Source organism: Apiotrichum porosum, assembly GCF_003942205.1.
Source record: "Apiotrichum porosum strain DSM 27194 chromosome Unknown scaffold_2, whole genome shotgun sequence".
NCBI lineage: Eukaryota > Fungi > Basidiomycota > Tremellomycetes > Trichosporonales > Trichosporonaceae > Apiotrichum > Apiotrichum porosum.
Genome location: NW_021167109.1, coordinates 2,266,897 through 2,293,542, shown reverse-complemented (window position 1 = coordinate 2,293,542; position 26,646 = coordinate 2,266,897). Strand labels below are relative to the sequence as shown.

Sequence of the window (26,646 nt, the reverse complement as noted above, 5' to 3'; positions counted from 1 at the left end):
GGTGTGTAGGAGAGAAGGTGGTGGTCGTGGCAGTGTTGATGGAGGAGGGAAGGCGAGCTACACGCCGGTTGGACAAGGACAAGAGATCAGCCGGACGGGATCACTTGGAACCGGCTCTTCGAGGGAGGCGCGGCTGGGCGCGAGAGGGCGAGAGTGACGTGAGGTGATGATGATAGAAGGGGGGAGCTAGCGGGGGCTGTGAGATGCGGGGGTTGTGGATGATGCGATGAAAGGTGTAAGAGAGGGAGACGATGTGGTCGCGACAGAGCAACGCACAGGACACGACCAACAACCACGCGCGCACTGCCCGCCGCGGGACGACTGGGAGGCAAAGAGGGGCCAGCGTCAGAGGGACGGGGCCTGTGCACCACACGCGCGCTCACCCAAATCTGCTCCCGCTCCAACGTCTCAATCGAGTGGTGTCATATTAGGGTGGGTCTCTCTACATGACTTTGTGTTCTGTCGTTCAACCTCACCCCCACGCCATGTCCCGTCCATTCCTCAACATGGCTGCCCGCTCATCAGCAACGGCAGCCACAGCATCCTCCCGCATCGCCGCGGCAGCCACGTCCGGTCCATCACGCCGCACCATCGTCCACTCGGCTCGCGCTCGCCTTCCTCTGTCCACCCGTGTCCACTCTCCGCTGCTCTCGCCGTCCCTCGCTGCCGTCCGCTTCTACCGTCCAGGATTTGGCCAGAGTCGAGAGGAGAGGGCAGCCGCGGCCGCTGAGGCTGCCGAATTAGCTGCCAACCCTCTCATGCGCCGTAACCATGACATTCCCTTTCAGACCGTTCAGCTCGTTGACCCGGCAACAAACAAGCTGGACGAGCCCCAATCAAAGTCCAGCATTCTGCGCAACATGGACTTTAGCCAGGAGGCCCTCGTCGTCGTCCAGGCCGATCCACCCATTGTCAAGATTATCAATCTCGAAGAAGAGCGTCACGCCAAACGCGAGTTTGACGCCAGGGCCAAGCTGCAGCGCAAGACCTCGATGGAGGACAAGGAGCTCCAGGTGCCCTGGAATGCGGCCCCCAGCGACATGCAGCACAAGATCAACACTGCCCGCAACATTCTCGAGAAGGGCGACCGCGTGCACCTCATCTTTGCCACTCGGTCCGGCGCCGGCCTGAAGAACAAGATTACCGAGGAGCAGCGCCTAGAAATCGTCAAGAACTTTGACGTCCAGCTCGGCATGTCTGCCAAAAAGTGGAAGGCGGACGACCAGACCCGTGGCATGTGGATCTGCTACTGGCAGCCCCTTCCCTCCATCCAGGCCGAGCACCGCACAAAGGTCGTCGGCGTCGAGTCGGACAAGAAGCGCATCCGCGACGAGAAGAAGGAGGCCCGGCGGATCAAGGAGGCAGAGCGTCTGCGCAAGGCCGAGGAGCGCAAGGCCAACGGGGGAAACTAGGAGCAAGAAAGGCATCAACAATCAAGGGCATCGGGGGTTTCGACAACAGTTGAAACGGATTTGAAGATAGGCAGTACAACAATGCAACGCGCATGGCACACTTTCATCTTGGGAGTGGGGAAGGGTGATTCGCTGTCAACTGCACACCTGTGCCAGGCCACACAATTCTTTCGTGCTGACTTGTATTCCGCCACACTGGCCAGAGACTCGCATTTGTTGGTAGGGTATCTGATGGCAAGAACATCACTTGCTGTCTTCGGGAGAAGGGGGCCGTCGAGGCACAGGAACATCACCTGTTGCGTGTGGCACGAGCCCAGAGCCCTGCGGAGTCGGAAGGAACTGAGAGGCTGACCACGCTTGAGCCAAACAAACCCAAGCGGTAGCCATCTTGTACCGGGCGAACCAGACATGAAACGAAGCAACGAGACGAGACGGTGGTGTGAGGCTTGGCTATGTACCAAACATGGTCCCGAACTGTGCCTGTTAGGCCTGTTGCCTCACACCGTCGTCCGGCAATGACATGGATCCTCTGGCTGATATCATACCTGCCGTCACATGGGTAAGCGATCAAGTGAGGAAGACAGCCTTGAATGCCTCTACTATCAAAGCAGTGGCACAACTAGAAGCATGCAATGAATCTGATCATATTCTGATAAAAATGGTCGCGATGGTAGCGGGTGGATCCTTGTCAGCTGATATCCACGGGTGTGACGTCATATGTGCTCAACAGACGCGATCTCTTCCTACAACCTTGCCTCGTGTCATTCGGTGCGATTCTGTACAGTTCCCTCACTTCCATTCCCGGATTCCGCCCGAGTTCCCAGGCGAGCAGGGCTTAGCGTGGGATGTGGTCGTCTTGGACGTGGGGATGAGACGGGCGAGTAGATAACCAGCGAGAGTGTGAACAGGCTCTCATGACGTTCCTCCATCCACCATGTCCACCCCCACTTACTCTCTCAACGCCAACATCGCGTCTACAGTGCGTAACTCACCTGGGAAACGCCACTGACGAACACCCGTGCTGACCGTCCAGTGCACGCGGCGTGTGCTGGTCTGCGCTGCCGAGTGCGGCATGAGCGACCGTACGTGTTCCTCGTCCCGCCTGCCTGCTAACTACCCCAGGCGTCAAGCTCGTCAACCACGCGTTCACCGACATCAAGACGCCCAGGTGGCTCGAGGCTCAGCCGTTTGGCCAGATGCCCGTCCTCGTCGAGGACAAGACCGGCTGGACCCTCTTTGAGTCGCGCGCCATCGCCAAGTGTGAGTGTATGGTGGTCGCGCCATTGTCCGCCGGCTGACAGTGGCCGCAGACATCGCCGCCGTGTCGGGCAACACTCAGTTGATGCCGCTTCCCACGGACGCGCAGACCTATGGCAAGTTTGAGCAGGCGTGCTCGATCGAGAACAACGACTTTGACGTCTCGGCCTCGGCGATTTGCAACGAGCTCGTCTTCAAGCCTGGGTAAGTTCGCCCCGCCAAGCTCTGAGGCTCTGCAGCCAGGCGCTGCACAAATGCTGACACTCGCTACAGCAAGGGCGGTACCACCGACCCCGGGCGCGTCATCCTCGAGCAGGAGAACCTGGAGAAGAAGCTCGCGAGCTACGAGGTGATCCTCAGCCGCCAGCGCTACCTCGCCGGCGAGCAGATGACCCTTGCCGACCTGTTCCACCTCCCTTACGGGACCATGGTTACTGAGGTAAGCAATATGATCTTGGCTGGACGCTGCGGCCGTGGTCGTGGCCGAAGAAGGATGCCAGTGTGGCTCTGTCCGCCACGTCCACTTCCTTGTCCACCGTCATTGTTGTCGCACCCACCTTCCTGGTCAAACCAAAGCTGACACGTATAGATTGGCGGGACCACTTCCCTCACTGACGGTCGCCTCCCGAACGTCACGCGTTGGTGGAAGGAGCTCTCTGACCTGGCTTCGTGGAAGGCGATTCAGGCCGAGAGGGCCGCGTACCTCGAGGCCCAGAAGAAGAAGTGAAGAAAGACGTAAAACAACGTGGGCACATGTTGAGCTGTATATACGTTATTCAAATGAAAGAGCGTGAAGTTATCCCAGATCACCGTCGCACGCCTGTACCACCTCGTCGCTGATCGCTGACTGAGGTGTCGACCCGTGGTTGTCCTTGCAATCGATAGTCTCCTCTCCCGCCACTCATGACGTCTCCCCTCCGCCCATTTCCCATGGCCACACGCTTCTTCGGTCACGCAAGATCATCCTGCCGGGTGTACTGCCGACTGTGCCATCACCAAATCCACGTGAACACTGCAGCCAGCTCGTCAACACCCCCAAGCGGTTCCCATGCGAACTTGACCCATTCCTCCGATGAACGGCTCGGCGGCAGTTTCCGCAGCAGCTGAAGGAGCGCTAACGCACATGCACAAGACCGTCGAGTCCCCAAGCATTGAAGCACGGAATGCTGGATATGCTGGCAGGGAAGGCGGCCCTGGGCCGACCACGAGCTAATGTTGTCGCGTTAACGCCTTAATTTCCGGTAACACCAAAGACCGGGCGTGAATCCAACGGGTACTAAATACATACACAACCACCATTGTCATTCATCTCCACATCCCACACCCCATGTCTCCCTTTCCTCACCTCGACAAGCGCCAGACACTGCTGGCCGCCGCTCTCGCGCTCCCTCTGCTCTTGCGTCTCCTGCGCACACGCAGGGGGCCCTCGCGCGAACAGGTCCTCCCTCCCAGCTCGGAACGTGTTGTCCTCCTCGGTGCCAGCTCTGGTATCGGCAAGGATCTCGCGGTCGCATATGCGAAGCGCGGTGCCAAGATGTGAGTCCCAGTCCGTAGCCCATGTGGAGTATGGTGCGTCTGCATCGGGCTGCCAGGTCCGCACGGTTGCGCGACAGCACACACAGAATAGCTCATCCTCCTGCAACGAGAGCTAATCTGGATGATCACACGCTGACGAGCAGCTGCCTCGTCGCTCGCCGCGCCGAGGTTCTCGATGATGTGCGTGACCAGCTTGTTGCTCTGGGCCTCCCCGCCGACCGCGTCCTCTGTGTCCCGGCCGATATCACCAAGGTTGATGACCTGATCGCCGTCCGCGAGGCCGTTCTGGAGGGTACGTCACAGTTGATGTAGCCCCGATATCCGTCACCCACACGCACTGCTGACGCATCTCTCTCAGCGTGGGAGGGCTTTGACACGCTGCACATTCTCGCGGGCGTGCCGTCGACCCGCACGCTCCTGCAGCTCGCGGGCGTCAACCTCGTGCCCGACCCGACGGACACGTCTGCCAAGCCCCGCCTGATCCCCACCGCCATTGACGAGACGGGCAACCTCGCGCCTACATCGCTGCCGGCCAAGGCGGGGCTGGACGCGCTCGCCATCGAGGCGCGCGCATGTGGCGAGATCAACTACGTCGGCACTGTCCTGGCGCTCGCGACCTTCCTCCCGCTGCTGGCAAGCACGTCGCCGTCGCCGGCCGTGCACCACCTCAGCTCTGTGGCCGCCGCGATCGCCGCGCCCTCCCGCTGCCTGTACAGCGCGACCAAGGCGGCCGCGTACATGGCCGTCGAGTCGGCACGCGTCGAGTGCGAGGGCATGGGCGTGCGCTTCTTCTCGCTCCTGCCCGGCACGATCGACAACGAGTTCCGCACCAAGACGGCCACGGCGCAGACCGGCGGCAACTGCGAGGTGCACAACGGCGTAAAGTCCCAGTGGGGCGACAAGATTCTGCTCAAGCCGTCCCAGGTCGTCGACACGGTGCTCACGCACCTCGCCCTGCCGACCGGCAAGTACCCGCTCATCCCATACCCGCCCTTCTCGTGGATCTCGGGCCTGGCGCTCCCTCCCAAGCCCACGTTCTTCCTGCCCTTCATCTACAAGGCTGCCACGATCCTCCAGCTCACTCCACTCGGATACCTCTATGTGGAGCCCAACGCGCGCAAAAAGTACGGCCTCCGCGCTTAGTTGGACACGCCGGCACAGTCCACTAGGTCCCTCTTTATAGTAGTAACTCGGCGATGCAGCAGGTTGTGTGACGCAATGTGTTTACATGATTCATCGCGCTATCCACGAGCCTCAAGGCCTCCAGGGCAACAACTTCTCCCTCCCTCCCTCCTCCTCCGCTCCAGTATATACGTACACACTCATGAGTCGTTGAAGAAGAGCTTGAATAATAATGAAAATGGATAGTCGGGGGCATTCGTTGGTTTTATCCCGCTGTCCACATGCAGTTTGGTATAGTAGTGTTGTGTGATTCTCCTCCTAGTCTACTGGCCGGCCTCGAAGACCAGGAACGAAGCCTGGCCTGCCTGGCCACCGGCGAGGATGAGGGCCGTCGCAGGGTCGCCGACAGTCTTGCGCAGCTCGGCACCGACAATGGGGTTCTGGCCGCGGTTGGCGAGGATGGTCGACAGCTCGTTCTCGTGGTTGTACGCGGCGCGCCTGCGGCCACGACCAGCGACAACAAGGAGGGGGCGCCACATGCGGCCGCCGCGGGACGCCTGCAGGATCGCCTCGGCCTTTTGCGCAGCAAACTGGAGAGGAGTGGCCGTGTCCTCCGAGGTGAAGACGATGCGGCGGAGGGCGGTATCCGACGACGCGCCCCCCGTGGAGGTGTAGTAGGTCCAGGCAATGTTGTCAGCCGTCTCCGAGACGACACGGCTCTGCTCCTCGAGCTTGGGGCCGCCGACGGTAAGCTGGTTGCTCTGGAAGGCAACCTGGTGAGCCTGGGCGCCCTCCGACAACGGCTTGGTCTCGTGGACAGTGCCAGCGTCCGAGGCAGAGTCGGGAGCGTCCTCGTGGACGATGCGGATGACAGTGGCGGTGACGTTGGCGTGGTGGCAGAGCTGCACGACCATGCGGAGCGCAAGACGGTCGTCGGGGCCGCCAAAGAAGGGGAAGAAGATGTGCTGGCCAGAGCCCGGGGGAGTGACGGTGGCACCGCCAAAGCCGCGGTCAATGAAAACGCCAACGTCGGCAGTGGTGGTAGTGTACATGTTGCGGATAAAGTGAGTGTACATGGGCGAACCGTCACCGGCAAAGATGTTGTCAAATGGCGTCGAGTTGTTGGCCATCGAGCTGACACCGTTCTCCTCGGGCTCCGGGGTGACGATCGGGCCGCCTGCGGGAATAGTCCAAGGAATCACGACGAGTTCAGAGTTGAGCTCCATCGCATAGTCGGCAACGGCACTCGCATAGCCCTCCTGGCTGATGACGGAAATGTGGGGGTTAATGTCCATGCCACGGAGGCGACCGAACTGCTTGTAGAGCTGGAGCGCGTCATCGGTAAGCAGGAGCTGGTCCTTCTCAGCCGACTGCATGACCGAAAATGTACGGCCAGTGAGCTCGACGAGCTTGAGGGCGTCAATGTGAACGACGCTCTTGGCACTGCCATCATCACTGCTCCCAGCCTCACTCGAACCGCTGTCGATAGTCTTGCCGTTGGTGCTCGAGTTGAGCGAGTTGAGGGCCTCGGCATGCACCGGGTGAGCGGGCTCGAGGAGCTGGGTGATGAACATGGTGGCACCGAGGTGCTCGAGCTTCTGGAGAACGACGAGGATGCGCGAGGTGTACTCGCGACCACCGGCAGCACCGCCAGATGAGGCACGCAGGAAATCGGCGCGAGCAGCAGCGTTGGTGGCGTTGTCCTCAAGAGGCTCGCCCGTGGCCGAGAGACGGACGTGGAACCTCTTGGGGTAGATCAAGAGGGTGCAAGGGGTGGTGGCAAAGGTGAGGACCACCGCGACAAGAACCATCATGGAGAAGAGCTGCTCGTCGATAATACCGGCCTGGAGACCAACGTTGAGGACAATGAGCTCGACAAGACCCTTGCAGGACATGAGCATGCCGATGGCACCAGACTCGCGGTAACTGTAACCCAGAATCTTGGCGGTGCCGGCGCAACCAATAAACTTGGACGAAAAGGCGACGCAGCAGAGCATGATGACAAAGCCCCAAATCTTGCCAGTGTTGAGGAGGCCGAGGTTGGTCTTGAGACCCGAAAGGACGAAATAGATCGGGAGGAAGAGCATGGAGACGAGGTCGTCAATGCGCTCGGTGACAGCAATGGCGAAGCCACCCTCGTGAGGGATGATGAGACCGGCGATGAAGCCGCCAAAGATGGGGTGGACACCAATGATGCCCGTGACGAAAGCGGACCCAAACACGATGAGCAGCATGATCGTCATGACACCCGGGGTGGGGCCGTGCTCAAGGGATCCGGTTCGACGACACAGCCAGAGGAAGGCCTTGCGGATGGGCCACAGCAGAAGGATAGACCAGGCCACGGCGCAAAGCAGGATGTACACGGCGGTGACACCACTCTTGGCACCCGTGAGGGCGAGAGTGAGAGCCAGAAGAACCCAGCCGACGACGTCGTTGCCGACACCGGCCGAAAGCACAATGATACCGACCTTGGTGTCAAGAAGCTTGGTTGCTGTCAGGATACGGCAGAGCACTGGGAAGGCAGTGATGGACATCGAGACACAGATGAAGAGCAGGAAGTGACCAAAGGTCACTGTCTCGGTCTCGACAAAGTTGTGGTAGACGGGGACGGCAACGGCGGAGCCGAGGGCGAAGGGAAGGGCCATTCCCGCAAATGAGATCAACGCCGAGTTGCGGCCATTGCGCTTGGCGGTTGAGACGTCGACCTCGAGACCAACGACAAAGAGGAAGAGGATAAGGCCAATGGTTGCCACGAGGTCGAGGTAGGGAATCGACTCGCTAGGGAAGATGCTGTCCGTAAAGTTGGGAATGCGACCCAAGACGGTGGGGCCGAGGATGATGCCACCAATGACCTCGGCAATGACCTTTGGCTGGTTCATAAACTTCAAGCACCATCCCAGACCTTGGGTGAAGCAGATGATGATGAAGAGCTGGATAATAAACAACGTAATGGGCTGCGGAAGAGTTAGTGCTGCTGCGCCACCTGGAGCCCATCGACTTGGAACATACGTTGCTAGGGTCGAACTCCGACGGGTCGGCGCCAGACAAGACACTCGACTGCAATAGGTGTCAGTAGGGGACCGAGGGTGTGGGGGAGCATTTCGCCATGGCCTCCGCGCGTCGCGCAAAACATACAGAGATCGAGCGGCCGACCAGTCGCGCGTTCTCAATGAACAAGCTCATGGTGAGAGATGGGTGGCGACGTCGCTAGCGGCGTGCGGCGTGCGTGTGGAGGTGGAAGATGTGAGGTCGACTGGGGCGGTTGTCGTCGGTGGGAGGTATGAGAAGCACAACTGTGCGGGTGGGTGGGAGAGATATCTCAACAAAGACGCGCTGGAAGAGGTCAGCTCATGAATGTCTTTGCCGGTGCGGAGAGGGATGTGTGTGACGTGACACGAGGATGACAGGGCGGGCACGGCACGTCGCGATGGATGAGACGGGCGGTTCGCGGAGCTGGTACACTTGGAGGCACCGCGTGATGGGGGCTCCTGGGAGCTGGGCGACGACGAGCGAACGCAGCGGAAACGTACCACAAAGCACAGTGCGGGCGCGTGAGCGAGAGAGAGAGAGAGAGGGGAGAAAGGGGAGCGGCGCCGGCGGGAGAGACAGCTTTGAGCGCCAAGACCGCGTGGACACGTGAAACGGCGTACGGCGTGTAATCGAGCAGGGCCCTCTGGCGTCTAGTGGAGTTGATGTTTGGCTGCGCGTGCGTGAATTGCAAGTGTGCCAATGTGCAGAACAATGGGTGGAACTGCGAGGGTGGTACGAGGTCGTGGTGGTGGGAATGCACAAGACCAAGAGGTGTTGGCGTGCGGGATGGAGCCGCGTGCGAAGACGTGTGGATGTTGCTTGGCCAGATCGGGTGATCGGGTGTGCGCTTTTTGTTTTTTTCTGGTGGTGGCAACGCGACACACTTGGCAGAGGCGATGCGACGACCATCGTACGGTGGGGCCTCGTCGCTTCCTGGGATTCCTGGCTCCCACCCCCTCCCTGGCCGCCGGTGAGAGGCTGCCCGTGATCCTGACAGTAACCCAACTGCGGGGCAACAGTCTCCATGCATGCAGGTCTTGGAGAGCGGGGGTGTCCATGCACACGGAAACCGAGGAGCAGGCCCTGCTGGCGTTCACCAGTCACTCGCGGTACACGCGATGTCAAGCGGGCAGTTTACCGAGCAGAGCAGAGACAAAGGCACACACAGGCTTGGTCCAAACAGGACACTGGTACACTACAGGGGAACGACATGCGGGGCGACCACGGGGCTCGCTGCGGCAAGTGACAGGCCAGTGTGCTTGGGGCTCGACAAGACGCTTGCACGCGCTGGGCACATTGGGTGGAGTCTACCGCGCTTGGCGTCGCACAGAGCGCACTCCCGCGCACCTGGGGGCCTGTGGGCCAGTGTTCTCCTGGACGCCGAGTGGCGCAGTTGCGTTTCGCCGTCGCAAGATCCATCCTAGCAAGAGTGTGTTGCATGCACATGCAGCGAGTAGGCTCCAAGGCAGCAGGGGAAACAAGGGGACAGCAGGGTTGCAATGGAGGCAGGGGCAGAGGGGTACAAAACGTGCGTCAGTCGCAACATGCAACAGACAAAGCAAGGTTGACACACTTGCAGGAATTGCAGGCCAACATTCAGGAGAGAAGGCCACAAACAAGAAGTCAATTGCTACTCCCCTCCAGGTGCCTCGCTGTTCGCTGATCATGGGATGCTTTATGCTCTCCGACTACCCCGGACACCGCACCCCGCGCCTGTCGATTTCCAGTTTGCAGTCCAGAATAACCCGACAGTCTGTCAACAACACAGCACTGAGCCCTATACCCGCAGCAAGTCCGCAGCACAATCAGATAGCCAGGCCGGGGAGGACCCGTTTGCAGACGCCATCGGCGGCATCGGCGGCGCCTTTGACGGTGGCACATCCCGAAACCATAAGCTAACGGCGCCACACTCTTGTCACCCCGCATTGCGACATTCCCTCGGCCGTTCGGGCCGCGTATCATGCTGATAACTGCCTGCCATGATCTCACGTCACAGGATAGCAGGACGCTGTACGCTGGCACTACTGGCACAAGTCGGGGTCCCGAACTCGTTTCATGGATAGGGTCGGCTTGAAATTCCAGTCTGTCCACAATCCCAGTCAGTCCGGACCGGAAAATCTCTGAACCTCTGCCACCAGTCGCCAGTGAAACGAGTCTGGCGATGAGGTACAAGGAGGTACCAGTGAAAGCGGGGGCCGCTGTAGTACCGCCGATGTGACGGTTGTGGTGGCCGTGGCCGTTGCGGGTGTTGTTGGCGCCGAGCCCATGTCCGTTACCAAGCATGACAACCCTAATGGCGAGTCCGTAAACAGCGGCACCGTGTCATCAAAGGTCGCACCGCCGTCCAGACCAGCGACAGTGGGAACGTTGTTGACATGTGGGTGTCAGAGAGATCCCAATCCGGATGTTAGTTGCTCACGTCGCCTGGTTGGCAAGGATGTCCTCCTGAATGCCCCTGCAGGCGAACACGACGTTGGTATCAATATGTTTTGTACTGGGCCATTGAGTGAACATGGGGCAGATGTGGACGTTGTCAGAACCACAAAGGACAACGATGTTGTCGGTGGACAGGTCCTTGTGACTGGGAAACACCAAGGGGACCGTGAATGATGTCCAATTGCTGCTTGTCTGAACGTTCGGCGACTAATATCCGGGCTTCTTATAGGCCTCGGGAACACATCTCAGGCTTCTGAGACGGACCGTCCCATGGCCAAACGAGGTTGCAGCCTGGGAGCTCGATGAGAGCCCTCCAGCGCCCGACTTCCTGGTCCACGATATCGCCTTCCAGGACGCAGTTAGCATTCTCGGTGGGTTTGCACTCCGAAATTGTCGCCCGACAGTTGTCCACGTCTGCCGTAGCACTTGTTATGAACCTGCTGCAACACGTTCACGTCCCAACCGTCCATGAAGTCTGTGTGGAATGTTACGCCGGTGAGGTCACCATCCGACATAGTCAAGTTGGCCTCACCTGGCCGCCAGTTGGCCCTCAGCTCCTCGGACAAGTGTGAAAATCATGGAAATGAATCCAAAACTCGTCAGAAGACTGATCCGAGACCTCGACGCACCTGGGACGCACCTGGGGGTACAGCATGGGATGGGTGTCTGGACAGACAAAGCTGTTCACCTCCACAGTGGAATCCGCGTCGAAACCAACTGCGAGCGCCATATGACCAAAGTGTATGTCACTGTCGAGTGCCCATCCGCCCAACGGGAAGTAAGCCTGTCCTCCGGTGATGATCTTGCGGGCCATGGGCATGTAAAACATAAATACAAGAAAACAGTACACAGCCTGCACACATACGTGGTCCAGGGATGTGCCATTGGGCACACACTTCCTGTTACATGTATGTGGGGCCGACGTATAGAACCAATATCGCTGGTTGGAGAGGCCTGCGAGATCCTCATTCGTTTGCGAACGCGACAGCCCTGCCCAGCGGGTTGTTATGTACAGTGTCTATCGCAGTAGATGAGAGGGTACAACGGCGAAGGTGCCGTTGGAGTCGATTAAGTCGAACACTGGTGCCCAGTAGCTGCTGACATCCGCATTGTTGTTCATGGTCGGGCATTTGGCGCCGAGCATTGCGTCTGACGCGGAAAGGTAACCTGTGATGTGTCACCTGTCGTCCTACACTCTTTCCTGGACGTGAGCACATGAGACAACACTGGTGAGGTAGAAAGGTCGCACTGAACGATGTTTGAAGACCACTTCACACGGCACTGTGTGTCCCTACCGTCGCGTAACGAGCTGGTAATGAACACCGACCTGTTCGTTTTGCACCCAACACCGTGAGGACATTCGCAGAGGCAGATGATAAACCAACGTGCAGTCTTCGTGCTGTTCGCTTGGCATGCCCAGTGGGCTCGGTTGTCCGACAACGTCCCAACAGCATGGCGCTGCCCGAGGAAGGGTACTAAGCTGCTAACGCGCAGACGAGAGGATACCGCGTGCAACACGGCCTGGCTGGCGAAGAAAGAAACATCGGACCGATCCGCCACTGCGAGCCTACGAATATGGTTCGCTTCGCGAGATTGGCGGGCCGGCGGCACTGGCGGTCACCGCAACTGCTTCACCCCTGCTCTCCAGCTGAGGCCGCTACCCGCCATCAGTGTCTGGCCTTAACGTCCCCTCGTCCGATAAATCGACTCCAGAATAAATCGACTCCAGATCATGCAGTAAGAAATTGCACCCTCAGCGGCTGTCGCCATCGGCATTGCGCCCACTGCCGGACAATGGGGTTGCCCCAACGGAGCGGCACGGTATGTGGTTGCCTGTGGGGATGGGAACTGCGCCACCGACGGGGCTCTTATGTCTTTGCTGTCAGATGACTTGGTCCGCCTGTGCTGCATGACTCTGGAGTCGCGCGAGCAGTGAGGACGTGGGCTGAAAACATTACAAGCGTTCCACGAAAGCTGGACCGGAGAGCGTTGAAAGGTGCGGACCAGAAATGGGGGGGAATGTCAACCATAATTGGGGAAGGACCTTGAATTACGACCAGTGTCGTGCCTGTTTTGACGTTTCCAAAACGATTAGACCCCGCAACCTGCCGACCCCGCATGACATCGTCCTGGGCATAGTCCTCAATCCTCCATCAAAACACCCTCCCACTCACGCCCGCTTCCACCACCCACGGCCCTCCCGGCTTCCAGCGTCAAGGCATCATCGGCAGCGGCATCCCCTGCTCCTCCCTCAGTCCCACTAGCTCTCACACATCCGCGGCGCAAGCATGTCCACCCCGTCCCCCACCGTTGCCGTGCACGAGCACAAGGCCACCATCAAGAGTGTTGACAGTACGTTTTCCTTGCTCGCGCTGGACCTCCTCCCGGCGGCCTGTGACCTGGGTCAGCGCCCCCCACCCAGCTTTCCAGAGCGACGACATACCGTTCATCCAGCTTTTCTCGCCCACTTGCATCCTGAAGCTGACCAATGCCAGTGTCCGAGGAGATGCAGCAGGTCGCGGTCGACACGGCCATTGCTGCGCTTGCCAAGTACGAGCACGAGAAGGACCACGAAAAGGATGCGGCCATGTACATCAAGAAGGAGTTTGACCGGCTGTACAACACCACATGGCACTGTGTGGTTGGCAAGAAGTACGTATTGCGGCAGAGTGGACCTAGCATGTTGTTGTTGTCATGGACGGCGGCACGTTTGTCTCTGGCCATCGGACCGGCCGACCGGTCCCACCGCAGCGTCAGCGCTGGCCAGATACAGGAGCTGTATCATTTACTGCACGCCTTCGGAGTTACCAAGCTGACACTACTGCAGCTTTGGAAGCTTTGTCACTCACGGTCAGTCGCTTCGGAGGAGACTGGAGAGTGCGACAGCGGCGCTGCGCGCCAGCTCCTCTCCTCCCCTCTCCTCCCCAGTCAAGGCCGTATCACTGACCTATATGCAGAGACCAAGAACTTCATCTACTTTTACCTCGGCCCCACCGTCGCCATCCTCCTCTGGAAGACGTCTTAGACCTCACGTTCGCGGAAGCCACCACTCGCGCCGGTCTCTTTGTGCCGCCGCCAGCGCTCCCCCCTCCGCCTTTGCCTTCGCCCTTGCCTTGCCCATTTCTCAGCGTCCCAGCATCACCGTTTCGTTCGCAACTTTATGTCCCCACCCACCAAGCGGCGCTTGTGGGCGCGCCGCCCCTCCATGATGTCGTCATAATAAGTCATTTTCCACCCACCCTCCTACGGGTCCCCGGCATTCATCTGGGGTATCTGTGCCAATCTGATAGAGTCCACAGGCATGTAACAGTGTCCACTGCAGAACAGCTCTGTGTTTCTCGCTGTATTACCATCCATAGGGAACACAACGGCATGCGTCTTACCACCAATGGGTTCTACTAAAAGGGATCTCTCTTGTACCCTCCTCTCCTTCTCACTCACTACCCCTCTCCCTCTAACACGCACAAAAAAATGCGTAAAAACAGACAGACTAGCGCGCTCGCTATGTCCTCGAAAGGTTCTGGTACTGCGTCGTCGTCGTCTCGTATTCCTTGACAAAGAGACGCTTCTGCTCCTTGATCATCCACCTGTACGGGTTAGCAGGGCAAGGTAGTCTAAAACCCACTTCATGATGTCGTTGATGTACTCGCGGAGAATGTTGAGCGACTCGGTGTCAATGTTGGTGTAGGCAATGAAAGGGCCAAAGTTGACTGCTGTCAGCTGAGTTCCGCCGTCTCGAAAAGCTTACCAAACAGACGGAGGAGGTGCTCGGCACCGTACACCTCGCTCATCGGCTTGTCGCCCGCCGCACGCTTCTGCTCGACATATTGTGCGCGCTCGAAGCGGTACAAGAGGTTGTTGCCGAGTGCCTTGTCAAAGTACAGAGTAATACCTGCGATTATCTCGGAAAGAAGAGCAGTGGAGCGTCTGTATGGACGTCAGTAAACGAGCGGGAAGGACGACACGGTGGGGCTTACGTCGAGCGCTCCTTCTTGGTCGAGTTGACATATTCCCTGTACTCCTCCAGCAGCTCGCGAACGTTGGGCTTGCGTGGCAAGGTGACAAGCTGGTTGTTCTTGGTAACGTTCTCCCAGTCGTCCACCAACTGCAGCTTGAGCACATCGGGAATCACAATCTTGACTTCAGGACGCTTCAGGTACTCGGCCTCCTGCAATGGGTCAGCAAACTTGGAGGAGGGAGCCACCCACAGTGTCCAGCCCCGTGTCTCGTCCACGCTTCCTGCTGCTCTCTCCCTTCTTGCCCGTAGGGGCCTTGGGCTCCTTGCCCTTGACTGATGCAGGTGCTGGGCTTTCGGAGGATGGCGGAGGCGCAGGACGGTTCTTCTTCGTCTGGGCCTCAAGCAGCGCGCGGCGCTTGGCGAATCCAGCCTCGTTCAGCTTCAGAAGGCGCATCTCCGGGACCCATTCGTCCCATCTGTGATACCAAGTCAGCAAACAAGTTGGCCTGAAACGTGGCGGAGCGTGTCCGTTTGGCCCAAGTGAGTTTACCCTCCACTCACGTCTGTTTCCATCCCTTGTAGTGGATGAAGTAGTGGGGTCCCACCGATCCGAGAAGCGTGTTGGACTCGTTCCAGCTCTCAGCGAGGAGAATCTGTGGGATGGGCACAGCACAAAAGTGAACGTGTTGGGAAGGATCAATAGGCGGATCGGAGGGGCGCATCTGTCAGCATCATCGTTCACATCCGCCGACGACGACGGCCCAACCGCCCTCAAAAGCAGCGCAGTGGCCTTGGCCTCGTTCTCGTGTGACTCACGCGGGCTTCGTAGAGAAGGGGGCCGTGGTATGCGAGGACATACTCGTCCGTCGTAAACTGGTTTGGTTGGTGATTGGGGTTTGGGGCGGCCATGGTGGCGACAGAGAGGGGCTAGGAGGGAGTTTTGGGATTCAAAACGTAGAGGAGGCTGCAGGGAACATCGTGAGACATGTCAGCACAGCGTCGTGGGCGCGGTACAGTCTCGAGGATCCAGGATGGGTCAGGAGAAGACACGCACAAGGAGGGGGACTTGAATCGACAACGACGCGTTCCAACGATCGGGGCAGCGCTTGAGAGTGGTATCACCAGAAAGGTCTCAGCGACAAGCTCGTGGTGGGACAGGTGTGATGTCGAGGGTCGACGGATGGGGGACCAGGTCGAACAGAAACGATGTAAATGACGAGCACGCGCGGGACCGCGTTTCGGGGGGCTCGTCCGACGGATCCTGCCTTTCGTCCTAGCTCTCCAAAGTTGGTACTGCTTGTCAGCTTGGGTTGCCAGTCAGGAGCACGCTGCGTGGGCAGGTCGGGGGTGCGCGACTAACCTCTTGCAAGCAAGGTAGCGGGGGTCAGTAGTGATTAGTTGGCTGCTTGTCACTTGAGGGAAGAAGGACGCCCGAATGGAGAGGGAGTTGCACTGAACGCGGGAGCAAAATCACCAAGCAAACATGCAGCCTGGGCGTTCTCGAGGGCACGTAAATAAAGGAAGCGAGTTTTTGATCCCGCTCTCCCCCCACTCCCACGCCCGTCTCGCGCCAGTACAATGCTCACTCGATGCTCTGCAAACATGTTGCCTCGTCTTCATCCACATTGTTCGTTTGTGGTCGCCCAACGACCCTCCCTACGTGTCCCAGAAACGCACCGCAGCCAAGAGATTCTTGGATTGACGACGTATACGACGTCCAATACTTCGCGAAGCGATCCCTCTCGGGACATTACACGTTTGGGCGGGCCGGCTTGGGTGAGTGATTACCCATTCCCACAGTCCTTAGCCTCGCGGTTGGCAGCGCAGTGCCCCTACATCCACCTGGCTTGTTGTGCCATGGCTGGAGAGGGGCCGCGAGCACCCCATGTAACCCTTGTTGTGCTGCAATGGAGCGCGCGCGCCGTCGTCGGGGATCGGAGTAAGTTGTAAAACTGGACGCTGACATGCCTTCTCTTCTCTCTTTGCCACCCTACCATATCTACTGCCAATCGATGCCGCTCGGATGTCTCTTCCTCGCTCAGTGTTGGTAACAGTATTCTGTTCACCCCTTTGAGCCTCTGTGCTGACATTGCTTCGTGCTATTTGTCTCGTACTTGCGCCCATCAACACACCCACCCGTCGTCCTCCGTTCAGGTCGGCGTTGTTACCCATACCTAAAATCGCACGAGTCTAGATCCGTTCAACCGGCTTCTCACTCGAGAGCGTAATCTCAGCACAATGTACGCTGTCGCAGGCCCAAAGGCCCCCGTGGTGGGTATCGTCTGTGTTGGTTGGGAGTTGAGCCTCGCTGACATGATGTTTCTTTTGTTCTCGCCATCAATGGACCCGTTTTCTCACACGTCCCTTGCTGATTGATGTCCCTCGCGTTCTCTTTGCCATAAAGGGCAAGTACGGCCAGCCCGTCGCACCCAACCTCGCCGTTAGACACCTGTGCCCAAACTGTCGAGTCGACCCTCCCAATATCATTGAGGAGTACAGTCATGGCGACCTCGTGCGTTGATCGGATACCTACCGACGACTTGCTGACGTCACAGGTCTGTGCTGACTGCGGCACCATCCTTGGTGACCGTATTGTGGATACCCGTAGCGAGTGTGAGTACAGCTACATGCTGATGGCGTGACGGAAGGCTGACCTACAGGGCGTGTACGTATTTGATTTTGGTGCTTGCGCGCAAGACCCATCACTGACTTGCAGACCTTTGCTGGTGACGAAGGTGGTGACGACCCGTCCCGTGTCGGTGGTCCGTCCAACCCTCTTCTGGCCAACTCGCCTCTCGAAACCTCCATCTCGGCTCGTGACGGTCGTACCGGCATGTCGCGTGACCTTCAGCGCGCGCAGAGCCGTGCAAACCAACAGGTCACCGGTCCCGGTGGCCACTCGAACCCGGCTCAGCTCCAGGCGGCCTTTGGTCGCGTGAGCGAAATGTGCGACGCGATGCAGCTCCCCCGCTCTGTGGTCGACGGTGCCCAGCACGCCTTTATGATTGGCGACCGCGCCCGCATCTCTCGTGGCAAGAACGACGACGCCGTCATTGCCGCCTGCATCATCTACGCATGTCGTGCGGCTGGTGCCGAGCGTTCGTTCCGCGAAGTCTGCAAGGTCACCAAGGTGTCCAAGTCCGAGCTCGGCCGCGTGTTCACCCTGCTGCGTACGGCCGTCCAGGCCGAAAACGCTGCCAAGGGTATCTCGCACCCGCAAGGCCTCAGCAGCGCCAACCAGTCCGCCGAGGGTCTTCTCGGTCGTTTCTGTAACTATCTCGATCTCGGCAACGCCATTTACAACGCGTCCAAGCACATTGCGACTGTGGCCGTGGCCAAGTCTGCCATTGATGGTCGTTCCCCGCTCTCGATCGCTGCTGGCGTCCTCTTCTTTACGACCATTCTGTTTGAAAAGGCCACTACTGCCAAGGAGGTCGCCGACATTGCTGGCGTCTCCGAGTCTACCATCAAACTGTGAGTTCAGCTAGACGTTTTAGCTGCGGCTAGCGCTGTTGTGGTGGCTGTACATGACAGGCGCGCTTGTTTTAGCTGTGGCTGAAATAAACGAATTGCACGAAAAATCAAACAATTGGAACTGACATGGACACACAGGATCTGCAAAAAAGTCGCAGAGGAACTGGATGTTGTGATCCGTCCCGAGTGGGTGAGTAACTGGTTTCGCTTGACAACATCATTCCTCCACGCCGCGTGCACATCGGACCGATGGTCTCACGGCTGTGTGACCTGCGGGTCGACACGGCGATGGCGATCGCGATCGCGCCTCCCGCAGTAAGCTGCGGATGGATGCATGCCACCGGAAGCAAACGGGTCAATGGTGGAACAACCCGGAGCTATATATTCCAAGCTTTTGGACGATCGCTGACACAATTCACAGAAGTCGCAGTATCCCGCCGGCTATGCCAACCTCGCTGCGCTTGGCAAGACGAGCCAAGCGTCGGCTGCCAAGTCGTCGCGCGCTGGAACACCGAGTGTAGCCGCTGGCGCCGCCGCCGCCGCCACCGACAAGGACAAGGACAAGAAGTCGACGGCGAATGGATCGACCCCGTCTCCCGACGCTGCGGCCAATGGCGCGAGCAACGGCACGAGCAACGGCACTGCCACGAATGGTACTGCCAAGTAATAGAGTTCCTTTTTTTCCTTTTTTTTTTCCTGCGGTTGCCAAACGAGGGCCTCTGGGTCTGGAACCGTGATTGGCCAAAAGCACTAGTTTATGTCAACAGAGAACGACAAAGAGCCGTAACCCTTCTTTCCCGTACCGTGCGAGACCTATTGATAACTCGTCGAGATGTATTTGGCTGATCGCTAAGACTCTCGTTGTGATCAGACTAGCCGCGGTACCGCGGGGGCGGGGGAGATCTGGCCATATCTCCCAAACCTCCCAATCGGTGGGCTCTCCCTGTACCCCTGTGAGTGTGCTGTGAGCGCGGAGTTGCCGAGCTGTAACGGAAGGTTCATCAAGGAATCTTGGATGATTTGATTGGATTCTTATTTTGGGGGCAAGGGGTGGAGAGGGGGTAGAGAGTGGGGGGGAGGAACTGGGGGGAACTGGGGGGGAACTGGGGGAACTGGGCGTTCGGGGCCTGGCCCCCCATGGGGAGGAGCGGGCATGTGTTGAGTGTAGTGTTTGTGTGTCCTAGGATATAGCCTGGAAGAGGTCGAAGAGGGGGTTAGAGGTATGTACCTGTGTGTCTCGAGGCTGTAAGCGGCTGTTGGCTGTTGGCGGTGGCAGTGGGTGGCCATTGATCGCGATCGTTCAGGACAAGGGGAAACGCCTCGCCAGATCTCTCTCTCGCTCTCTCTGTCCGTCGGTGTCGGAGACGGGGGCGGCGTGTCCCAAAGGCTTGGGCCCAGAGGCCCGGTCCTCGTCGTTGCTGCGTCCCGTGTTGCCCCGCAGGGCATTCCAGGGAGCGCAAGGAGGGCCGCAAGGGACCAGCGCGGGGGAGGCGTCATTGGAAAGAAAGGAACCAGGGTGTGGCGCGGTGTCTCTGGTGAGATGATGATGGCGGCGCGCGCAGTGCTCTCGAGCTGCGCGCTCTCGTCTCTGCTGCTCTCTCTCGTCTCTGCGTCTCGACCCCTCGTTTCGTTTGCCGTTTGTTATTTTCGTGTGCTTTTTTATTTTGTTTTCCCTTAATCAAAGCCGAATGAGTTGTCGCTCAGTCATGTGCCCAACCACTGACGTCACTGTTTTCCCCGTCGTCACCGGGTCAATAACGCCTGTCGCTTGGCCTTTCCGCTCCTGCCCGTCGTACCGAGGTCTGGCGCTCGTTGCTTCGGGGGGGCAGATGCTCTCACTGTCAGCTGCCCACACTTGCACAACAGCAGAGGGGAGACATGGGCGGGGGGCGAATGACCGAATGGGAACCTGCCAGGAACAAACCTATCTCGTCCGGCGGCGTCAACCCCCACAGCCCGTCATCTCTCCCTCTCTTGCTTCTCTCTCTCGTTCTCTCTCTCTTCTTTTGCCCGAGTCCTGTTCTCCATGCCGCTCACAGCCAGCCTCCATTTCCATTTCTCTCTCAGCTCCGATCCGAAAAGTGTGCATGACTCCTTGTTCTGTTGCTGCCTTTGTTTCTTTTTTCTTGTGTTTCTTGCACCGACCGAGAGCCCACCACGGGCACCGGGGCGGTGTGGGGACTTTTGAGCTGTTGGTTTGCGGGGCGAGGTCCAGATGCACGGTCCAGAGCGCGCCAAAGCCGAGCTGGGCCAATGTGGGTATCCTGCAGCCGCCCTAGAGTTTGGCAGTCTGGACAGGGTCTCTCTGTCTTTGCCCCCCCGGAACAGCTGCGTGCGTGCCCCCCTTATCTCGCGCTGCCAGCTGTGCACAGGCTCCAGGTCATGCAGGTCACCGAGGATATTTCCTCTGTACATTCGAAATAACCTACAGGGCACATACAGGAGCAAAAAGGGAGGGGGAGGTTCAGGGAAACAGCGGGGAACCCGAGAGCCTGCATGCTGCCAACGCTGGACACCTGATGATGATGATGATGATGATGATGATAATGATGGGGGAACGACCCTCTGAGCCTCTGTGATGTCTGGCCGTGCGCGCGCCGCGAGAACGCCTCGCTTGAGGTATGCCAAGGAAGAGAGGCCCACAGAAGGGGAGAGAGAGGAAGGGCGACAGAACACGAGACACGGCGCGCCGGATCCAGGACGGAAAATGAAAGAGGCGTCACAGGTGCGATGAGAGAGGCCTCTTGTCACCTGGTGGCCGCGCCCACCGCCGGGTCAAAGAGTTACCACGGAGAGATCACGCACACTCGGGCGACCACCCACCAACTCATGGTTGCATATGCTTGTCCTCGTCCCCTGCTCTGGACCCCCACCCCCAGTTTGGCCACACACGCACCGCCATCTTTGCAATCGTCTCCCCCACTCGTCCCCCTCTTCCTGTTGTCCAATTCATCAAACAAGTATCTTATAGCCAACTGGCCTCGTGTGCACGTCGTCAACGTCCCCACGACCCCCAGCAGCTTATCCTTCCTCCTCCTCCTCACCAGCAGCCACAAACACCCCCTTTAGTGTGTGTCTGTGTCTGTGTCTGTGTCTGTGTGTTGTTGGATTCACCAGTCTTCTCGCCAATCTCGCCCGCATCCTCTGTCTCTCGCCTTTTGCTTCTTCTCCGCCCCTTGCTCTTCCACACCCACATTCGCACTCTGTCCGTCCCTCTGTCATCCCCCCCGTGTCACCCACCACCACGCCCTCTGTCAAGCCTTAATCGTTCCGCCCAGCAAGCATACAAAGGTCCCCCCCCCCTTCTCCCTCTCCGTGCGCCCATACTACCCCGCGCGCTTGTCATTCAACACAATCCCTCACCGTCCGTAACGTGCGCCGTCAGTTCTGTTCGCGGTTTGCCGTCACATCTCGCCGACTCAAATCTTGATCTGTCTTGGGTCAAGTGTCTCCACCACCCCACCGCCACCAACCCCTTCCTTGCCACCCAACTTTTTTTTAGCCGCGGGTCATTGACAGGCAACCCAGACCGCGTCGAACATAGTGAGTGGCCTTCCGAACACCGTGAGCCCCAACGGCACTCGTCCCGTTGCGGCTCGTCACTTGTTTAGGTGTGCCAAGGAGATTTCCGTCGTTTTCGCAACCCCCCTTTCGCGGTGGGCCATCGACGTCATAACCCCCTCTTGCCTCTTGCGCTTCCTTCCGTCCAAGCGTATTGCAACCCCCCAACCGACGCCGCGACGCCAGAACCCCCCCCCCCCCCCCCCCCCCCACCCCCAGCGCCGAACCCGCATTCCTTGCGTCGTTCGCACGGCAACATTGGCCATTTGCCAGCGCCCTCTGAACGTCGTCCACTTCGTCTCCCGTTTATACATGCGCACCCACTGCGGCATGCTGCTGTGCTAACACATCTACTCAGGACTCGGCAGCAGCCCCCGCCTCCCCTCCCCCCCAAATCACACAAAACACATTATTCAACCAACCACATCTCTGTCTCGCTTAAACGATTGGTGACTGCCTCCTTCACAATGGGTGGCGACCACAAATGTCCAGTACGTGTCTTTGTCTGCTGTGGTCAAACTCGACAGGGATACCCATGTCGTGCGCCTGGGACAAAAAAGTCGTATGCACGGCTGTCCCGTGCTCAACCGCTCTCCCCTGGCAACCTCGCTAACCTTGTTCCAGCTCTGTTCTGCCACCTTTACACGCCCTCAGCATGTCGGTCGCCACCTTCGTGCCCACACCGGCGACAGACCGTACGAGTGTAAAGAGTGTCCCCTGCGCTTTGCTCGAAGCGACCTTCTCTCGCGCCATGTAAACAAGGCACACCCTAAAGCAAACGGCGCGCACGACAACGATCGGAAGAATGACAAGAAGAACCGCCGCAAGTCGCTGCCCACGCAGCCAATGGTTCACAATGTCGCACCCGCTCCGCCGCCAACTTTGGTGAGCACGTCGACTCTTGTTCCAGCACCGCCCGAGCCGACGCCGTACCAGGCTCAGCGCATGTACCCCAACCATCCGCTGCTGCAACAAAACCACCCCGCATCGTGGTCGGCAACGCAGCTCGACCTGGGCGCAGGCGCTGGAGGCACCACCTATGGTGTTGACATTCCCGCCACGCAACTGGGCTCACTCGACTCCCATTCGGCCATTTCGTTTGGTCACCCATTCGGTGCCACGACGATGCACTATTCCGGGTCTGAGCATGGGTCCTCGACCTCGCCAGTCGCCTTTGGATCGAGCATGCCCTCGTCCTTATCGTCCCTTGGGTTTGAGTCCAGTCTCAAGAAACGTGCCTGTGATCAATGCAATCACTCAAAGGTGCGCTGCGACTTTGCAGAGCCATGTGGTAAGCGGCGTTTCCATCCCCCTTTTCCTAGAAAAGGCAGCCTCCGTCTTATGCCCTTGCCAGGGATACAGGGAGCGACAGAATGACGAACAAGGCTGATCTAGTTCCCAGCCCGGTGTTCTCACAGGTCCATGCAGTGTACCTACACCAAGCCACAGCGTGCCCGTTCTATCGCCTACCCAATCTCCGCGACCGTTGCCGGCCAGATGGGTACCTCACCCACTGCTGGCGGCCTCGCTCAATCTCCGACGGCTGGCTTCCACCCTTCTTCTGGTGGCAGCCCCCGTCTGACCCACAGCGTCTACGAACGGCGTAGCTCGGGCCCTGCTTCCATGACCTTCCTGACCTCTGACGCGCTCTTTGGCGCCAACCGCCTCCATGGCAGGCCTCCTGTTCCTGATCCCCAGTGGGAGACCGCCCCTGCCCAAGGACGCCAGGGTCTCCAAGTGGCGGTGAGTTTCAGCCGCACCATCATGTCAGTATGCTGCTAATGACATCAGACTGGCTTGGGCGGGCAGTTCATCTCACAGTCTCCGACTTCTGGGGCCATGGGTCTGACCCTCACGCCGACCCTCACCAACTCTACCAGCCCGACCACATCAGAGAGCACCGACCGTCGTGGCAGCTCAAACAGTGCCATGCTTGGTAGCTGGAGCCTGCCTCCAAGCGTCGTGAGCCAAGAGTCGGCCGTCAACTTTGTCAACGGCTACGTACCCACCTCGGACCAGTCAGGCCTCCCCACCGTTTTCCAGACCAACCAGCGGTTTGTTTGGCCAAACTCTGCCGGTGGATTTGACCCTTCGACCCTTCCGTCTGGGTCAGCGCTCGCGGCTTCGGAGGATGAAGAGACGCCGCCCGGTACTGCCAACGAGGACTCGGTCCCTCACCGCCGTCGCTCCAGTGCGGGCGTGTGGGCCAACGCTCTCCAGCAGATGAGGCTCGACGACCCCACCACTGCTCCCGTCATGCCGGTCGCTGAGCAGCAGCAGCAACAGCAGCAGATGGGAAACTTCCAGTACCCGCCACGACACACGACCTTCCCGTTCCTCGAGAACGAGCTGCAGCCCAACAGCCGTCCCCCGAGCAGCTCGGACGGCCTCTGGAAGTACTTCCTCGATCCCATGGCTCTTGCCACGCCCGAGAAGATGCCCGATGTCGATCTCGTGGACCTGGAGACGCCGCGTGGTCTGAGCAAGTCCAACTCAATGCCCGACCTCACGACTCCCCCCATGGACGCCGCTGCGTACCCTGCATTCCCTGGTCCGCTTGACGGCTTCGCTCATGCTCATGAGCACGACCGTGACTGCATGATCGACCCCCGCGATGATGCCACCATTGCAAAGTGGAAGGACCACATCCAACAGCGCCACGCCTCGTTCAGCATGAACCTCGACCCGGACCTCAATGTGCGCACCAAGCAGCTCACAAACGCCACATTTGCGTCCTCGACGAACCGACTCGTCCGCCCGCCCGTCCACATCCTTCACTCGTCGGCCCTTGATCAGACGCTGGCACCCGAGCGCACACCAAGCTTTGGCTCGCCTATGATTGACCAGAACGGCGCCCTCCTCACCCCCGGTGGCAACATGTTCAGGAACTCGAGGACGCCCACCAAGATGTTCAACCTGTACCACTCCATGGATGTGCGCCCTGGCAACAAGCGTCAGGCGAGCCAGACGCTCATCAGCGACTCGCAGAAGCGCGGTTCCTTCTCTGCCTGGGCCGATGACGAGGGCGGGCCAGACGACAATATTTCAACCCCCAACTCGCGTCGCGGGTCTGGTCCGGCGGCGGCCAAGACCCCCAACATGCCCATGGCGCTGCAGACAAGCTGGGTGTCCACAGACCCTTCGCGCGCGTCGTAGAATTCGCCGGGTTCCTGACACCACTTGGCGACATCTGCTTCCTTGTCCACACTTGCACCACAATTTGATTCCTGGGCAGCGCAGGCGCGCCCCCCCCCCCCCTTGAACAATCCCAGCCAGGCCCCATTGGGCTCTGCGCGCACACATTTTGGTCGAAAACCGGAAAACCAAGTTGACAAACTGTGTGCCACGGTCTCCCGACAACCTTATTTTTTTTGGCGTGACGAAGTGAAGAGAGTAGCTCGGCAGAAGACCAACGACCACAAAGAGAAGCCAGAATAACAAGAAGACCAGCCAAACTACGAGCGCCACTACCAGTGGTCGCCACCGTGTATCATCCCAATCTAGAGTTCGAACCCGTATTCTTGACCCTGTAGCAGCTTGATCGCAACTCCAAGCCACATTCATCGCCATCTCAGCAGCTCCACCATCTCCCCCACCTACACCCCACACCCTGCGCCCCCGTCGTCTGTACTGTACGCCTCCTTGCTCTGTACGCAAACCATGCAGCTGGTGAAGTTTTGTTGGCGCCCTTGGACGCGCTGTTGAGATACCCCAATGAAGTCATCACTCACGACTCCCTTTTGCGTCAGATCACCACAACGTTTACCGACTGCCTAACGTCAGCCCAGCTCGTGACTGTCCCCGTTCCCCGTGCAGGCAAGGGCCCAAGGACCCACGTACCCCCCGCCCTGTGTCGTTTTGGGTCTTTTACCGCCCGTTACGCGTCAAATACGCGCAACCGCCACTTGGGTTCACATGGGGTGTTGCAGTGCTTTTGGGGGAAACGAGAAGCGCAGCACGCGCCGAGCGAGGGGGGTTGTGGTGGCCCCATGACCTTGGGCATCTCTTCCACAGCAAGGGTGCACTTCGGCTCGTCAGAACAGATGAAGGCGGTGGAACACGGCAGGCAGGCAGGCAGGGCAAGGGCAAGGGCCCTCCTCTCTCCCGGGACAGTTTTACCTTGGGATCTCGTGACGTTGTGTTGTGCAACAATTCGGGCCGCGGCGATTTGCTATTTTCGTATGTTGGATGTCGATGACGCGCATGGCTGTACGGCTGCTAGCTGCCAGACGGCTGTCGCCTGACGCGCGCGAGCACCTCGTCTTGTGCTCTGCTCTGCTGTGCTATGCTCTGCGACATGCGAGGCAAAGGACCGCGTGCAGCCATGCTGCGATGCGCGATTCTTCCCAATGACCACGGGTTCATACAGGTACAGTACAGTACAGCGCAGTAGTGTGGCGTCGGTGTTGGATTGAATTGTGTGGCCTCTTGCCTATAGGCGGTGTATATCCTACAGATCTCTTACTGGCTGCCATTGTCGCGCGCGCAAATGTCCAAAGTCGTGGCAACGACTGCACGCACACTGACGACATTGACTGAGCGAGGTGTAACTCTTACGCGTTCGACCAAGGCCTCGACCTCCATGGAGCACGCTCCTTGAGATCTCGCACAAGAGGACCAAAAGGGACGGGATCTGGAGATCGACAGCGACAGCGACAGCGAAAGGACGAGGGAGGGGGGAAGCTGCGTTGATCGTGGATCTGGCAATCGATTCCTGCAGATTCAATCCTTTGGGGCTACCGAAGAGTCATGCCCTCGCTTTCTCGGCGCCCAGACCGTACCAAAACAGACTAATGCTCTCATCACGCACGCACGCACGCACGCACGCCGACGACAACGACGACGACGGCGTGACACAAG

The 26,646-nt window shown here is 59.0% G+C and overlaps 8 protein-coding genes across 8 annotated transcripts; 6 read left to right on the top strand and 2 right to left on the bottom strand.

The window, feature by feature from the left end:
- Nucleotides 1-485: 485 nt before the first annotated feature.
- EHS24_004923 (uncharacterized protein) lies at nucleotides 486-1,412 on the top strand (the record flags this gene model as incomplete). Its single annotated transcript, XM_028620465.1, has 1 exon — nucleotides 486-1,412. The coding sequence occupies one exon, from the start codon at nucleotides 486-488 to the stop codon at nucleotides 1,410-1,412; it is 927 nt and encodes a 308-aa protein (XP_028479437.1).
- A 934-nt stretch (nucleotides 1,413-2,346) lies between these two features.
- On the top strand, nucleotides 2,347-3,396 carry EHS24_004922 (uncharacterized protein; the record flags this gene model as incomplete). Its single annotated transcript, XM_028620464.1, has 6 exons — nucleotides 2,347-2,391; nucleotides 2,446-2,494; nucleotides 2,535-2,672; nucleotides 2,723-2,873; nucleotides 2,943-3,108; nucleotides 3,259-3,396. 6 exons carry the CDS (start codon nucleotides 2,347-2,349, stop codon nucleotides 3,394-3,396), a joined length of 687 nt encoding a protein of 228 aa, XP_028479436.1.
- Nucleotides 3,397-3,996: 600 nt separating this feature from the next.
- EHS24_004921 (uncharacterized protein) lies at nucleotides 3,997-5,348 on the top strand (the record flags this gene model as incomplete). The annotated part of the gene is made up of 3 exons (XM_028620463.1): nucleotides 3,997-4,205; nucleotides 4,349-4,497; nucleotides 4,564-5,348. 3 exons carry the CDS (start codon nucleotides 3,997-3,999, stop codon nucleotides 5,346-5,348), a joined length of 1,143 nt encoding a protein of 380 aa, XP_028479435.1.
- Nucleotides 5,349-5,650: 302 nt separating this feature from the next.
- KHA1 (K(+)/H(+) antiporter) lies at nucleotides 5,651-8,510 on the bottom strand (the record flags this gene model as incomplete). The annotated part of the gene is made up of 3 exons (XM_028620462.1): nucleotides 5,651-8,281; nucleotides 8,337-8,384; nucleotides 8,463-8,510. 3 exons carry the CDS (start codon nucleotides 8,508-8,510, stop codon nucleotides 5,651-5,653), a joined length of 2,727 nt encoding a protein of 908 aa, XP_028479434.1.
- A 4,571-nt stretch (nucleotides 8,511-13,081) lies between these two features.
- On the top strand, nucleotides 13,082-13,818 carry DYN2 (Dynein light chain; the record flags this gene model as incomplete). The annotated part of the gene is made up of 4 exons (XM_028620461.1): nucleotides 13,082-13,145; nucleotides 13,289-13,445; nucleotides 13,621-13,643; nucleotides 13,751-13,818. 4 exons carry the CDS (start codon nucleotides 13,082-13,084, stop codon nucleotides 13,816-13,818), a joined length of 312 nt encoding a protein of 103 aa, XP_028479433.1.
- A 477-nt stretch (nucleotides 13,819-14,295) lies between these two features.
- Nucleotides 14,296-15,660, bottom strand: EAF3 (Esa1p-associated factor; the record flags this gene model as incomplete). Its single annotated transcript, XM_028620460.1, has 7 exons — nucleotides 14,296-14,380; nucleotides 14,419-14,503; nucleotides 14,542-14,720; nucleotides 14,771-14,961; nucleotides 15,002-15,227; nucleotides 15,313-15,404; nucleotides 15,568-15,660. 7 exons carry the CDS (start codon nucleotides 15,658-15,660, stop codon nucleotides 14,296-14,298), a joined length of 951 nt encoding a protein of 316 aa, XP_028479432.1.
- Nucleotides 15,661-16,989: 1,329 nt separating this feature from the next.
- On the top strand, nucleotides 16,990-18,892 carry SUA7 (transcription initiation factor IIB; the record flags this gene model as incomplete). Its single annotated transcript, XM_028620459.1, has 7 exons — nucleotides 16,990-17,022; nucleotides 17,156-17,263; nucleotides 17,307-17,364; nucleotides 17,412-17,416; nucleotides 17,468-18,225; nucleotides 18,364-18,415; nucleotides 18,647-18,892. 7 exons carry the CDS (start codon nucleotides 16,990-16,992, stop codon nucleotides 18,890-18,892), a joined length of 1,260 nt encoding a protein of 419 aa, XP_028479431.1.
- A 3,361-nt stretch (nucleotides 18,893-22,253) lies between these two features.
- On the top strand, nucleotides 22,254-24,942 carry EHS24_004916 (uncharacterized protein; the record flags this gene model as incomplete). Its single annotated transcript, XM_028620458.1, has 4 exons — nucleotides 22,254-22,277; nucleotides 22,411-23,049; nucleotides 23,215-23,529; nucleotides 23,578-24,942. The coding sequence occupies 4 exons, from the start codon at nucleotides 22,254-22,256 to the stop codon at nucleotides 24,940-24,942; spliced, it is 2,343 nt and encodes a 780-aa protein (XP_028479430.1).
- Nucleotides 24,943-26,646: the final 1,704 nt, after the last annotated feature.